The sequence below is a fragment of the Pyrus communis genome, chromosome 13 (assembly GCF_963583255.1).
Source record: "Pyrus communis chromosome 13, drPyrComm1.1, whole genome shotgun sequence".
NCBI classification, from domain to species: domain Eukaryota; kingdom Viridiplantae; phylum Streptophyta; class Magnoliopsida; order Rosales; family Rosaceae; genus Pyrus; species Pyrus communis.
Window position 1 is genome coordinate 7,058,609 of NC_084815.1, and position 15,677 is coordinate 7,074,285.

The 15,677-nt window shown below is 35.8% G+C and overlaps 3 protein-coding genes across 3 annotated transcripts; all 3 read left to right on the top strand.

Annotated features, from left to right (window-relative positions):
• Nucleotides 1-199: 199 nt before the first annotated feature.
• Nucleotides 200-1,354, top strand: LOC137713556 (glucan endo-1,3-beta-glucosidase, basic isoform-like). Its single transcript, XM_068452867.1, has one exon. It carries the CDS (start codon nucleotides 221-223, stop codon nucleotides 1,133-1,135), a length of 915 nt encoding a protein of 304 aa, XP_068308968.1. The 5' UTR covers nucleotides 200-220; the 3' UTR covers nucleotides 1,136-1,354.
• A 681-nt stretch (nucleotides 1,355-2,035) lies between these two features.
• Nucleotides 2,036-5,702, top strand: LOC137713542 (glucan endo-1,3-beta-glucosidase, basic isoform-like). The gene is made up of 3 exons (XM_068452855.1): nucleotides 2,036-2,209; nucleotides 4,185-4,320; nucleotides 4,624-5,702. The coding sequence occupies exons 1-3, from the start codon at nucleotides 2,093-2,095 to the stop codon at nucleotides 5,562-5,564; spliced, it is 1,194 nt and encodes a 397-aa protein (XP_068308956.1). The 5' UTR covers nucleotides 2,036-2,092; the 3' UTR covers nucleotides 5,565-5,702.
• A 2,924-nt stretch (nucleotides 5,703-8,626) lies between these two features.
• LOC137713571 (glucan endo-1,3-beta-glucosidase, basic isoform-like) lies at nucleotides 8,627-10,130 on the top strand. Its single transcript, XM_068452883.1, has 2 exons — nucleotides 8,627-8,748; nucleotides 9,052-10,130. Exons 1-2 carry the CDS (start codon nucleotides 8,649-8,651, stop codon nucleotides 9,990-9,992), a joined length of 1,041 nt encoding a protein of 346 aa, XP_068308984.1. The 5' UTR covers nucleotides 8,627-8,648; the 3' UTR covers nucleotides 9,993-10,130.
• The last annotated feature ends 5,547 nt before the right edge of the window (nucleotides 10,131-15,677 follow it).

Sequence of the window (15,677 nt, forward strand, 5' to 3'; positions counted from 1 at the left end):
GATATTCTTCTTTACTTATAAGCGAGAGTTAAATTAGCCGCTTACGAAGTTCGAACCTATGTCGTCATTCATTCAAGGACTCGACACCTTTGCATAAAGAACCGCTTGCAATGTACTTTTCCCATATTCATTGTGATGCTTTTTGTGACAATATATCTAATTAATTCATTAATTTCTTTTTTAATATATTACAGGCGCCCAAATTGGTGTATGTTATGGAATGTTGGGAGACTTACCACCCCCAGCAGAAGTTATTGCTCTCTACAAGAAAAATAACATCCGAAGAATGCGACTATATGATCCGAACCCAGCAGCTCTAGCAGCCCTCAGAGGCTCTGGCATTGAGCTCATATTAGACATACCAAAGGACCAACTTCAAAACATTGCTTCAAGTCAAGCCAATGCAAATACATGGGTCCAAAACAATGTCAGAAACTATGCCAATGTAAGATTCAAATACATTGCCGTAGGAAACGAAGTCAAGCCCTCGGACTCGTCTGCTCAATTTCTGGTCCCGGCCATGCGGAACATTCAAAATGCGATTTCCAGTGCCGGTCTTGGAAACCAAATCAAAGTTTCCACCGCCATAGACACCGGTGTGCTTGGAAATTCCTTTCCTCCATCAAAAGGAGAATTTAAGGGTGACTATAGCCCAATTTTGAATCCTGTTGTCCGGTTCCTGGTGGACAACAAATCTCCGCTACTCGTTAATTTGTATCCTTATTTTAGTTATATTGGCAACCCTCGTGACATTCGTCTAGATTATGCTCTTTTCACAGCTCCGTCAGTTGTAGTACAAGATGGCCAACGTGGTTATCGTAATCTTTTCGATGCCATTTTGGATGCTGTTTACGCTGCGCTTGACAAGGTCGGTGGAGGATCTTTGGAAATTGTTATATCGGAGAGTGGTTGGCCGACAGCTGGTGGGACGGCAACAACAGTTGATAATGCGAGGACTTATAACTCGAATTTGATTCAACATGTGAAGGGAGGGACTCCAAGGAAGCCTGGAAAACCCATTGAAACTTACATCTTTGCCATGTTTGATGAGAATAGAAAGACCCCAGAGTTTGAGAAACATTGGGGGCTATTCTCCCCTAACAAACAGCCTAAATACCCAATCAATTTCAACTAATATTAGCAAGTAAATTTACTGTGAAAATAAAGGGAGGCTGTGGTTTGCAATTATACCCACTAAATAAAAACTGCAAAGTTATAATGCAGTCCCATAAAAAATGTAAGGTGACTCAAGGCCCGGAGGACTTCAAATTTATTTCTGGCTTTGTAATATCTCAGTCTGAATAAACAAAATGAGTACGGTTAATATACCAAGAGAAAAATGGTTTTCGTATGTATGTATGTTCACATTATATTTTTTCTCAGTTTTTTTATGTTCTGTTATTGTACTTTTGTAAAAGATGGAACACTTTTCTTAATGTCGGTAATAACTAAAATAAAAGGGAAAATTTTTCGAGGACTCAAGACTACACCATGTCTACTACATTCTCCATTCTTATCCAAAAATTTTAACATAGAAGGCTGCTAGGTAATTTCCACAATTGTAGCTCCTCCGTCTCAATTTCCGTAGCCATCATAACCGGTATGCCTAGCAAAATATAGCCATAGTTTTTCATAAGGGCAGCACCAGTCTAACCCATGGTTGTTCTACAAATACTGCCTCCCACAACCCGAAAGAAAATAACACTACTAGACAAAACCTCTTTACCAACAAATACTTGCGATGGGATACACTGCTGTCGCAAAAGGACTTCATTTTGAGATGGCATTTGTGCTGCTGTTAAAATGGTTGATTACTTGCGACAACGCAGAGTCACCGTCGAAAAGCAAGACTACTTGCGACAATAGAGAGTGTTGTCGTAAAATTAATTACTATTAGCGACTGTTGTATTCACTGTCACGTACAGACAAAAAAAAATTTTGACAGCAATATAAACCTGTCGCATGGTTTGTAGAATTTATAGCGTATATTGTAGGTGAAGACTGTCATGGATATTGGAGAACCTATGGTACTGCAGTGCGCCAGAGTGTTGTATATGACAAACAGAGAGGCTCGTCCTGCTCAAATTCACGTATGCTCGAAGAGATAATCAACCAAAAGGTGAAAGAGAGAAAGCAGAAATTTGAAGACACGATGGCGGATAAAATTGCTGTTTTGAAGTCAAACAGTAGTTCGAACTCATCTACCCAGGTATAGTGTCAAAGAATGGATCTCCACGCTAAGCAATCATATATTATTAATTTGGACTTGGATATTTTTGCGCATTTAGATTTCAGTATTCGTCTTTGGATACAATATATAACACTTTGTTATATGTACTTTGTTTTAATATAATCCTAGAATTCTTAGCAGATTATCTGTTGCTCTTCATGACCATAGGTTCCATTATCCGTCTCTAGTTAATTGCATATCTTATATCTCAGCTAGCACTAGCCGTCTGGGTTCACCAAGGGAATGATATGAGTGTCCCATAGCCGGTACCACCAAGACTGAGACAGCAAATGTTTTGTATGCAAATTTGTCATGTTGTATAAGTAATAAGTATCAAAATTTCTAGCTCTTTTCCACTTAAAGAGGTTAATTACTTGCAATTTTGAAGTCTCTTTTTAAAATGAAAAAAAAAAAAAAAAACAATATTATATGCACTAAGAGGGTGGAGAAGTGGGTTAAGCCTCACAATAAGCTTGCAATAATGTGGTTCAAATTCGCCTTTGGTGAGAATCAAACCTAAGACTTCTCACTTATAAGTGAAGAGAAATACCACTAGACCGTAATACTAAATGTGTTATTAAACCCAAATTGTTGCAAACTGCATAGCTTCATTCAAGATTAATTGCCATTACATTCAACCTAATTTTCTAGTTTTCCTTGGGAAGCAAGCTAGGTGACTTGTCATTAGCTCGCTTTATGCATTATACTACGAATGGTTCATTCGCTTGGCTTAAGCTACTTTGCCAAATTTGTGTCCTCATAGTCTTATTTTTCACTCCGCCACCACTCTCATCTCGTCCTGGTTTAAATTGTGAATAATAACGTTACATCATATTTTAGCGATATTACACCGATATTTTGACAAAATATTACTAAAGTGTGATTTTTCCTCCCTTTTTTCCCTTTTTTTCTTCTTTTTCCTTTTTTTTTTCCCTTCCTTTACATCGAAATTTTCGATATTTTAGCGATATTACACCGATATTTTGACAAAATATTACTAAAGTGTGAGCGAAATTATCGACATCGATATTGTCGATATTTGTACGATATGTACATGGATATGTTCCGAAGTATCCGTGATTCGAAAAAACCGAAATATCCTCGATATTTCATCAATATTATCGATATTTCAGACTATGATGTCAAGAAGGTCTATGCAGTCATTTTTAGACACATGTGCATCATTTTCTTGTGAGTATTAAAGATATATTTGACCAGAAATTTAATATTTGGATTTGTGTATTTCTTTCTCTTCAGATAAGACACATGTGTCCCCTCAATTCATTGTGCATAGATTCTTTATAGTAATAATTAATGGATACTCCAAAAAATCTTTTGAATTGGATATTGCCAAAAGTCTTCACACATATCTAATCACTGCTCACATACCTCAAAAAAATCTTTTGGGTTTCAATTTGCTTCAAAACTTTTGAATTTTTTTGGGTTTTGTTATAGGTATCGGGAAATATCAAGAATATCGACAAAATATTGGAGATATCGCACTTATCGGGGATATATCGTCGATATAGAGGAAGATATGACCTTACCCCCAATATCGGTATCGACAGTTGAAAATATTGATATATCAACCAATATATCGGTGTATCGGCCGATATTTCAATCCTTGGCCTTGACTTCTCAAAACTTGATTCCGGAATAATCCTTGATGATTCTGTAGTGGAAGCCTTGACTTGGCAAAACTCGAGAGGAAACAAGGATGAGGACAACAATTTACTCATAACTAGAACGTCATATATTATGAACAACAAATATAATTAGATCGTCATATATATGTGGTTTCAATAAGTTTGAAATAATAAATAGTTGCCGTATAATTTGGTATAAGTTACTGCTTGAGTACTATTTCGTAGTCAGACAGATTGTAGTGCTTGAGTACTATTCGTAGTCAGACAGACGTCACAGACCGACCTGTTTCTTATCTCTATAAATTCAGGAGCAAGAGGCAACATTCGGAGGCACTTCAAATACGATGGCTAAATCAAGTTCATCAGTTGGTAGAGCCAGAGGCCCTTCTGTGATTTCCATGATACTTGTTCTTGGGCAGCTGATGGCCAGCTTCGAAACAACAGGTATACATGTACTCTCTCTCTCTCTCTCTCACTGCATATGCATGTTACATGCACACAAACACATAAAGGAGGTTCAAATAGCAACAGTCATTTAGGACTACGGTCTAATGATATTCTTCTTTACTTATAAGCGAGAGGTAAATTAGCCACTTACGAAGTTCGAACCTATGTCGTCATTCATTCAAGGACTCAACACCTTTGCATAAAGAACCGCTTGCAATATACTTTTCCCATATTCATTGTGATGCTTTTTGTGACAATATATCTAATTAATTCATTAATTTCTTTTTTAATATATTACAGGCGCCCAAATTGGTGTATGTTATGGAATGTTGGGAGACTTACCACCCCCAGCAGAAGTTATTGCTCTCTACAAGAAAAATAACATCCGAAGAATGCGACTATATGATCCGAACCCAGCAGCTCTAGCAGCCCTCAGAGGCTCTGGCATTGAGCTCATATTAGACATACCAAAGGACCAACTTCAAAACATTGCTTCAAGTCAAGCCAATGCAAATACATGGGTCCAAAACAATGTCAGAAACTATGCCAATGTAAGATTCAAATACATTGCCGTAGGAAACGAAGTCAAGCCCTCGGACTCGTCTGCTCAATTTCTGGTCCCGGCCATGCGGAACATTCAAAATGCGATTTCCAGTGCCGGTCTTGGAAACCAAATCAAAGTTTCCACCGCCATAGACACCGGTGTGCTTGGAAATTCCTTTCCTCCATCAAAAGGAGAATTTAAGGGTGACTATAGCCCAATTTTGAATCCTGTTGTCCGGTTCCTGGTGGACAACAAATCTCCGCTACTCGTTAATTTGTATCCTTATTTTAGTTATATTGGCAACCCTCGTGACATTCGTCTAGATTATGCTCTTTTCACAGCTCCGTCAGTTGTAGTACAAGATGGCCAACGTGGTTATCGTAATCTTTTCGATGCCATTTTGGATGCTGTTTACGCTGCGCTTGACAAGGTCGGTGGAGGATCTTTGGAAATTGTTATATCGGAGAGTGGTTGGCCGACAGCTGGTGGGACGGCAACAACAGTTGATAATGCGAGGACTTATAACTCGAATTTGATTCAACATGTGAAGGGAGGGACTCCAAGGAAGCCTGGAAAACCCATTGAAACTTACATCTTTGCCATGTTTGATGAGAATAGAAAGACCCCAGAGTTTGAGAAACATTGGGGGCTATTCTCCCCTAACAAACAGCCTAAATACCCAATCAATTTCAACTAATATTAGCAAGTAAATTTACTGTGAAAATAAAGGGAGGCTGTGGTTTGCAATTATACCCACTAAATAAAAACTGCAAAGTTATAATGCAGTCCCATAAAAAATGTAAGGTGACTCAAGGCCCGGAGGACTTCAAATTTATTTCTGGCTTTGTAATATCTCAATCTGAATAAACAAAATGAGTACGGTTAATATACCAAGAGAAAAATGGTTTTCGTATGTATGTATGTTCACATTATATTTTTTCTCAGTTTTTTTATGTTCTGTTATTGTACTTTTGTAAAAGATGGAACACTTTTCTTCATGTCGGTAATAACTAAAATAAAAGGGAAAATTTTTCGAGGACTCAAGACTACACCATGTCTACTACATTCTCCATTCTTATCCAAAAAATTTAACATAGAAGGCTGCTAGGTAATTTCCACAATTGTAGCTCCTCCGTCTCAATTTCCGTAGCCATCATAACCGGTATGCCTAGCAAAATATAGCCATAGTTTTTCATAAGGGCAGCACCAGTCTAACCCATGGTTGTTCTACAAATACTGCCTCCCACAACCCGAAAGAAAATAACACTAGTAGACAAAACCTCTTTACCAACAAATACTTGCGATGGGATACACTGCTGTCGCAAAAGGACTTCCTTTTGAGATGGCATTTGTGCTGCTGTTAAAATGGTTGATTACTTGCGACAACGCAGAGTCACCGTCGAAAAGCAAGACTACTTGCGAAAATAGAGAGTGTTGTCGTAAAATTAATTACCATTAGCGACTGTTGTATTCACTGTCACGTACAGACAAAAAAAAATTTTGACAGCAATATAAACCTGTCGCATGGTTTGTAGAATTTATAGCGTATATTGTAGGTGAAGACTGTCATGGATATTGGAGAACCTATGGTACTGCAGTGCGCCAGAGTGTTGTATATGACAAACAGAGAGGCTCGTCCTGCTCAAATTCACGTATGCTCGAAGAGATAATCAACCAAAAGGTGAAAGAGAGAAAGCAGAAATTTAAAGACACGATGGAGGATGAAATTGCTGTTTTGAAGTCAAACAGTTGTTCGAACTCATCTACCCAGGTATAGTGTCAAAGAATGGATCTCCACACTAAGCAATCATATATTATTAATTTGGACTTGGATATTTTTGCGCATTTAGATTTCAGTATTCGTCTTTGGATACAATATATAACACTTTGTTATATGTACTTTGCTTTAATATAATCCTAGAATTCTTAGCAGATTATCTGTTGCTCTTCATGACTATAGGTTCCATTATCTGTCTCTAGTTAATTGCATATCTTATATCTCAGCTAGCACTAGCCGTCTGGGTTCACCAAGGGAATGATATGAGTCTCCCATAGCCGGTACCACCAAGACTGAGACAGCAAATGTTTTGTATGCAAATTTGTCATGTTGTATAAGTAATAAGTATCAAAATTTCTAGCTCTTTTCCACTTAAAGAGGTTAATTACTTGCAATTTTGAAGTCTCTTTTTAAAATGAAAAAAAAAAAAAAAACAGTATTATATGCACTAAGAGGGTGGGGAAATGGGTTAAGCCTCACAATAAGCTTGCAATAATGTGGTTCAAATTCGCCTTTGGTGAGAATCAAACCTAAGACTTCTCACTTATAAGTGAAGAGAAATACCACTAGACCGTAATACTAAATGTGTTATTAAACCCAAATTGTTGCAAACTGCATAGCTTCATTCAAGATTAATTGCCATTACATTCAACCTAATTTTCTAGTTTTCCTTGGGAAGCAAGCTAGGTGACTTGTCATTAGCTCGCTTTATGCATTATACTACGAATGGTTCATTCGCTTGGCTTAAGCTACTTTGCCAAATTTGTGTCCTCATAGTCTTATTTTTCACTCCGCCACCACTCTCATCTCGTCCTGGTTTAAATTGTGAATAATAACGTTACATCATATTTTAGCGATATTACACCGATATTTTGACAAAATATTACTAAAGTGTGATTTTTCCTCCCTTTTTTCCCTTTTTTTCTTCTTTTTCCTTTTTTTTTTCCCTTCCTTTACATCGAAATTTTCGATATTTTAGCGATATTACACCGATATTTTGACAAAATATTACTAAAGTGTGAGCGAAATTATCGACATCGATATTGTCGATATTTGTACGATATGTACATGGATATGTTCCGAAGTATCCGTGATTCGAAAAAACCGAAATATCCTCGATATTTCATCAATATTATCGATATTTCAGACTATGATGTCAAGAAGGTCTATGCAGTCATTTTTAGACACATGTGCATCATTTTCTTGTGAGTATTAAAGATATATTTGACCAGAAATTTAATATTTGGATTTGTGTATTTCTTTCTCTTCAGATAAGACACATGTGTCCCCTCAATTCATTGTGCATAGATTCTTTATAGTAATAATTAATGGATACTCCAAAAAATCTTTTGAATTGGATATTGCCAAAAGTCTTCACACATATCTAATCACTGCTCACATACCTCAAAAAAATCTTTTGGGTTTCAATTTGCTTCAAAACTTTTGAATTTTTTTGGGTTTTGTTATAGGTATCGGGAAATATCAAGAATATCGACAAAATATTGGAGATATCGCACTTATCGGGGATATATCGTCGATATAGAGGAAGATATGACCTTACCCCCAATATCGGTATCGACAGTTGAAAATATTGATATATCAACCAATATATCGGTGTATCGGCCGATATTTCAATCCTTGGCCTTGACTTCTCAAAACTTGATTCCGGAATAATCCTTGATGATTCTGTAGTGGAAGCCTTGACTTGGCAAAACTCGAGAGGAAACAAGGATGAGGACAACAATTTACTCATAACTAGAACGTCATATATTATGAACAACAAATATAATTAGATCGTCATATATATGTGGTTTCAATAAGTTTGAAATAATAAATAGTTGCCGTATAATTTGGTATAAGTTACTGCTTGAGTACTATTTCGTAGTCAGACAGATTGTAGTGCTTGAGTACTATTCGTAGTCAGACAGACGTCACAGACCGACCTGTTTCTTATCTCTATAAATTCAGGAGCAAGAGGCAACATTCGGAGGCACTTCAAATACGATGGCTAAATCAAGTTCATCAGTTGGTAGAGCCAGAGGCCCTTCTGTGATTTCCATGATACTTGTTCTTGGGCAGCTGATGGCCAGCTTCGAAACAACAGGTATACATGTACTCTCTCTCTCTCTCTCTCACTGCATATGCATGTTACATGCACACAAACACATAAAGGAGGTTCAAATAGCAACAGTCATTTAGGACTACGGTCTAATGATATTCTTCTTTACTTATAAGCGAGAGGTAAATTAGCCACTTACGAAGTTCGAACCTATGTCGTCATTCATTCAAGGACTCAACACCTTTGCATAAAGAACCGCTTGCAATATACTTTTCCCATATTCATTGTGATGCTTTTTGTGACAATATATCTAATTAATTCATTAATTTCTTTTTTAATATATTACAGGCGCCCAAATTGGTGTATGTTATGGAATGTTGGGAGACTTACCACCCCCAGCAGAAGTTATTGCTCTCTACAAGAAAAATAACATCCGAAGAATGCGACTATATGATCCGAACCCAGCAGCTCTAGCAGCCCTCAGAGGCTCTGGCATTGAGCTCATATTAGACATACCAAAGGACCAACTTCAAAACATTGCTTCAAGTCAAGCCAATGCAAATACATGGGTCCAAAACAATGTCAGAAACTATGCCAATGTAAGATTCAAATACATTGCCGTAGGAAACGAAGTCAAGCCCTCGGACTCGTCTGCTCAATTTCTGGTCCCGGCCATGCGGAACATTCAAAATGCGATTTCCAGTGCCGGTCTTGGAAACCAAATCAAAGTTTCCACCGCCATAGACACCGGTGTGCTTGGAAATTCCTTTCCTCCATCAAAAGGAGAATTTAAGGGTGACTATAGCCCAATTTTGAATCCTGTTGTCCGGTTCCTGGTGGACAACAAATCTCCGCTACTCGTTAATTTGTATCCTTATTTTAGTTATATTGGCAACCCTCGTGACATTCGTCTAGATTATGCTCTTTTCACAGCTCCGTCAGTTGTAGTACAAGATGGCCAACGTGGTTATCGTAATCTTTTCGATGCCATTTTGGATGCTGTTTACGCTGCGCTTGACAAGGTCGGTGGAGGATCTTTGGAAATTGTTATATCGGAGAGTGGTTGGCCGACAGCTGGTGGGACGGCAACAACAGTTGATAATGCGAGGACTTATAACTCGAATTTGATTCAACATGTGAAGGGAGGGACTCCAAGGAAGCCTGGAAAACCCATTGAAACTTACATCTTTGCCATGTTTGATGAGAATAGAAAGACCCCAGAGTTTGAGAAACATTGGGGGCTATTCTCCCCTAACAAACAGCCTAAATACCCAATCAATTTCAACTAATATTAGCAAGTAAATTTACTGTGAAAATAAAGGGAGGCTGTGGTTTGCAATTATACCCACTAAATAAAAACTGCAAAGTTATAATGCAGTCCCATAAAAAATGTAAGGTGACTCAAGGCCCGGAGGACTTCAAATTTATTTCTGGCTTTGTAATATCTCAATCTGAATAAACAAAATGAGTACGGTTAATATACCAAGAGAAAAATGGTTTTCGTATGTATGTATGTTCACATTATATTTTTTCTCAGTTTTTTTATGTTCTGTTATTGTACTTTTGTAAAAGATGGAACACTTTTCTTCATGTCGGTAATAACTAAAATAAAAGGGAAAATTTTTCGAGGACTCAAGACTACACCATGTCTACTACATTCTCCATTCTTATCCAAAAAATTTAACATAGAAGGCTGCTAGGTAATTTCCACAATTGTAGCTCCTCCGTCTCAATTTCCGTAGCCATCATAACCGGTATGCCTAGCAAAATATAGCCATAGTTTTTCATAAGGGCAGCACCAGTCTAACCCATGGTTGTTCTACAAATACTGCCTCCCACAACCCGAAAGAAAATAACACTAGTAGACAAAACCTCTTTACCAACAAATACTTGCGATGGGATACACTGCTGTCGCAAAAGGACTTCCTTTTGAGATGGCATTTGTGCTGCTGTTAAAATGGTTGATTACTTGCGACAACGCAGAGTCACCGTCGAAAAGCAAGACTACTTGCGAAAATAGAGAGTGTTGTCGTAAAATTAATTACCATTAGCGACTGTTGTATTCACTGTCACGTACAGACAAAAAAAAATTTTGACAGCAATATAAACCTGTCGCATGGTTTGTAGAATTTATAGCGTATATTGTAGGTGAAGACTGTCATGGATATTGGAGAACCTATGGTACTGCAGTGCGCCAGAGTGTTGTATATGACAAACAGAGAGGCTCGTCCTGCTCAAATTCACGTATGCTCGAAGAGATAATCAACCAAAAGGTGAAAGAGAGAAAGCAGAAATTTAAAGACACGATGGAGGATGAAATTGCTGTTTTGAAGTCAAACAGTTGTTCGAACTCATCTACCCAGGTATAGTGTCAAAGAATGGATCTCCACACTAAGCAATCATATATTATTAATTTGGACTTGGATATTTTTGCGCATTTAGATTTCAGTATTCGTCTTTGGATACAATATATAACACTTTGTTATATGTACTTTGCTTTAATATAATCCTAGAATTCTTAGCAGATTATCTGTTGCTCTTCATGACTATAGGTTCCATTATCTGTCTCTAGTTAATTGCATATCTTATATCTCAGCTAGCACTAGCCGTCTGGGTTCACCAAGGGAATGATATGAGTCTCCCATAGCCGGTACCACCAAGACTGAGACAGCAAATGTTTTGTATGCAAATTTGTCATGTTGTATAAGTAATAAGTATCAAAATTTCTAGCTCTTTTCCACTTAAAGAGGTTAATTACTTGCAATTTTGAAGTCTCTTTTTAAAATGAAAAAAAAAAAAAAAACAGTATTATATGCACTAAGAGGGTGGGGAAATGGGCTAAGCCTTACAATAAGTTTGCAATAATATGGTTCAAATTCGCCTTTGGTGAGAATCAAACCTAAGACTTCTCACTTGTAAGTGAAGAGGAATACCACTAGACCGTAATACTAAATGTGTTATTAAACCCAAATTGTTGCAAACTGCATAGCTTCATTCAAGATTAATTGCCATTACATTCAACCTAATTTTCTAGTTTTCCTTGGGAAGCAAGCTAGGTGACTTGTCATTAGCTCACTTTATGCATTATACTATGAATGGTTCATTCGCTTGGCTTAAGCTACTTTGCCAAATTTGTGTCCTCATAGTCTTGTTTTTCACTCCGCCACTACACTCTCATCTCGTCCTGGTTTAAATTATGAATAATAACGTTACATCGTATTTCACCTTACAAAATTTATAATTCAAATCGGGTATTGATTTTACTCGATGAGCATGTTTGTTCGTTTCACGAGTTCTTGAGTTTGACAGTAAATATATAAGATGATTGAAGGAGATGTTGTGTTTTTTCGGAGAGATGTGTTTTTTCTCTCACTCTATTTATGTCACATATTAGACACACACAATACCAAAACGAGCTTCTATTTAATTTGGGATTCCTAATTTCTTGGAAAATAAAATCTACATATCATAGTTTTGGGTGAACCGGCACCCTATTGCCATTTACCCCTAAACTACTTTGCTTCTCAATTTACCGCGTAAACTTGCACGAATTATTCACTTTGAGGGTCTGAAGTCTTGACTAGAGTTGTGCTCCTTAAATTTTGCCTTACTCCAGATTGAGATATTGTGTTAACCAATGACTCGGTCGTGTTTCAGTTCGATTATAATTTTAATTTGGCTCATAATACCCTGTCACACCTTTGTGGTAGTCATTTCGGGTAGAAGAAATAATTTGGTTCCATAACAACGTTTTGGTGTTTGGTGCCATGTTGATCTAAAATCGGCCTCAGCCAATAAGTCAAAGATTTCGGGATCTCTTTGCCCTTCAAGTTTGTGTTGCAGGTGTGCCAACTCGTTGTCTAAGGCCAAATGAATAAAGTTGGATATTTTAGTTACGGTATGAAATGTGACTGGGAACCAAGAAAGGAACCCGTCTCGGCAGTAGGTTCTCTACGCCTTGGGTGCAAGGACTTTTGAGATGGGTGTTGTCCCTGCGGCTAGACCTGGCAATTTCTTACACGACCCGTTAACACGACACGTAAACGACACGAAAATAACGGGTTTCGGGTCAACACGATAACTAATCGGGTCATTATCGGGTCACACGATAATAACCCGTTAATAACGGGTCCTTAACAGGTTTACACGAGAGTGACACGCGGATAACCTGTTTCGACACGATAAGAAAAATGCTATTTTGATGATTTTAATTTTTTAAACTACTAAAAAAAACTTACTATAAAATGCAATAGATATAATGAATATGTATATATTGTTTATTAATTATTATTCTATATAAACTTTAAATTTTAAGTTTTTTTTATTTATTTATTTTTATAGTATATTATAGGCAAAGATTGAGATTAAAAATCATAAAACACATTAAAAATAAAAATATCAAGTAATATAAAAATACCGAACACATAAAAAAATTATAATAATTAATTTTCCGCCTAATATTTCAAGAGTTTCATCCATTTCCCGCCTAATGTTTGGGAAATTTTGCAGCCTATATCCATCCATTTCCCGCCTAATATTTAACCTAAAGAAACTCTAAGTGTTAGTTAATGTATCGTTTTGATGGGATACGCATCATATGAAACAAATTTCAATGATCCAACCGTCAAACTTGTTTATATATGCTTCGAGATCGCATATGCCAAAATTTGCAAAAAAAAAATATTCAGAGATCAAGAAACGAGACAAAACGTTTCAACGGTTATAAACGAAAAATCACGATTTAACGGTTGTTTTAACTCTGATTTTGATGATTTTTTACAGCTATACTCTTTGACCCTATATGAATATAATGAATGAATTCGATCTTCAATTTAAAATATTTACATTGGTGGATACCACAAAATCTTATGTTATACTTGATAAAAGTATAAATAAACTCTCAAGTGTTAGTGAATTTATCATTTTGATGGGATACGCATCTTACAAAACTAATTTCAACGATCCAACCGTCAAACTTGTTTATATATGCTTCGATATCGCATACACCAAAAATTGCAAAAAACAAACATTCAGAGATCAAGTAACGAGACAAAAAATTTTGACGGTTATAAATGAAAAATCACGATTTAACGGTTATTTTAACTCCGATTTTGATGATTTTTTACAGCTACACTCCTTGACCCTGTATGAATACAATGAATGAATTCGATCTTCAATTTAAAATATTTATACTAGTGGACACCACAAAATCTTATGTTATACTTAATGAAAGTATAAATAAACTCTTAAGTGTTAGTGAATCTATCGTTTTGATGGGATACGCATCCTACGAAACTAATTTCAACGATCTAACCGTCAAACTTGTTTATATATGCTTCGAGATTGCATACGCCAAAAATTGCAAAAAACAAACATTTAGAGATCAAGTAACGAGACAAAATTTTTCAACGGTTATAAACGAAAAATCATGATTTAACGGTTATTTTAACTCTAATTTTGATGATTTTTTACAGCTACACTCCTTGACCCTATATGAATACAATGAATGAATTCGATCTTCAATTTAAAATATTTACACTAGTGGATACCACAAAATCTTATGTTATACTTGATGAAAATATAAATAAACTCTTAAGAGTTAGTGAATCTATCGTTTTGATGGGTTACGCTTCCTACGAAACTAATGTCAACGATCCAACCGTCAAACTTGTTTATATATGCTTCAAGATCGCATACACCAAAAATTGAAAAAAACAAACATTCAGAGATCAAGTAATGAGACAAAACTTTTTGACGGTTATAAATGAAAAATCATGATTTAACGGTTATTTTAACTCCGATTTTGATGATTTTTTATAGCTACACTCCTTGACCCTATATGAATACAATGAATGAATTTGATCTTCAATTTAAAATATTTACACTAGTGGATACCACAAAATCTTATGTTATACTTGATGAAAGTATAAATAAACTCTTAAGTGTTAGTGAATCTATTGTTTTGATGGGATACGCATCCTACGAAACTAATTTCAACGATCCAACCGTCAAACTTGTTTATATATGCTTCGAGATCGCATACGCCAAAAATTGCAAAAAACAAACATTCAGAGATCAAGTAACGAGACAAAACTTTTCAACGGTTATAAACGAAAAATCACGATTTAACGGTTATTTGAACTTCGATTTTGATGATTTTTTACAGCTACACTCCTTGACCCTATATGAATACAATGAATGAATTCGATCTTCAATTTAAAATATTTACATTAGTGGATACCATAAAATCTTATGTTATACTTAATGAAAATATAAATAAACTATAAGTGTTAGTTAATGTATCGTTTTGATGGGATACGCATCATATGAAATTAATTTCAATGATCCAACCATCAAATGTGTTTATATATGCTTCGAGATCACATACGCCAAAAATTGCAAAAATCAAACATTCAGAGATCAAGTAACGAGACAAAATGTTTCGACGGTTATAAACGAAAAATCACGATTTAACGGTTATTTTAACTCTGATTTTGATGATTTTTTACAGCTACACTCCTTGATCCTATATGAATACAATGAACTAATTTGATCGTCAATTTAAAATATTTACAGAAGTGAATATATACCACAAAATCTTATGTCATGATGATCTATGAAAATTGAGGATTTTGTAAAAGGAATAACATGTAAGCTTTGAGTTCCATTGGCAAGGTTACATGATCGTTTAGATTTTTAAAACCCTCCAAATCTCATGAACAATGTTATTTATTTTAGTGAAAAATTAATAAAATTAATAATAATTATTGTAGATGTGTGAAAAATGTAATCACTCATAATAAAAAGCTTTACAACTTTCATTAAGGGGTCAACTCCGAAATTTAGTATGCATATACTGATTTAGTATTATGTTTTACATTTTTTTGGGTCAAATTATGTTTTTCATTTTCATTTTTATTGATTTAAAATATATTTTTCTTAACGGGTAACGGGTCGGGTCATATTACCTGAAA

Coding starts and splice junctions, on each gene's coding strand:
- LOC137713542 (XM_068452855.1), top strand. CDS start 2,093: ATGCTCGAAGAGATAATCAACCAAAAGGTGAAAGAGAGAAAGCAGAAA. Junction 2,210..4,184: donor GTTCGAACTCATCTACCCAG/GTATAGTGTCAA, acceptor CTATAAATTCAG/GAGCAAGAGGCAACATTCGG. Junction 4,321..4,623: donor GGCCAGCTTCGAAACAACAG/GTATACATGTAC, acceptor AATATATTACAG/GCGCCCAAATTGGTGTATGT.
- LOC137713556 (XM_068452867.1), top strand. CDS start 221: ATGTTGGGAGACTTACCACCCCCAGCAGAAGTTATTGCTCTCTACAAG.
- LOC137713571 (XM_068452883.1), top strand. CDS start 8,649: ATGGCTAAATCAAGTTCATCAGTTGGTAGAGCCAGAGGCCCTTCTGTG. Junction 8,749..9,051: donor GGCCAGCTTCGAAACAACAG/GTATACATGTAC, acceptor AATATATTACAG/GCGCCCAAATTGGTGTATGT.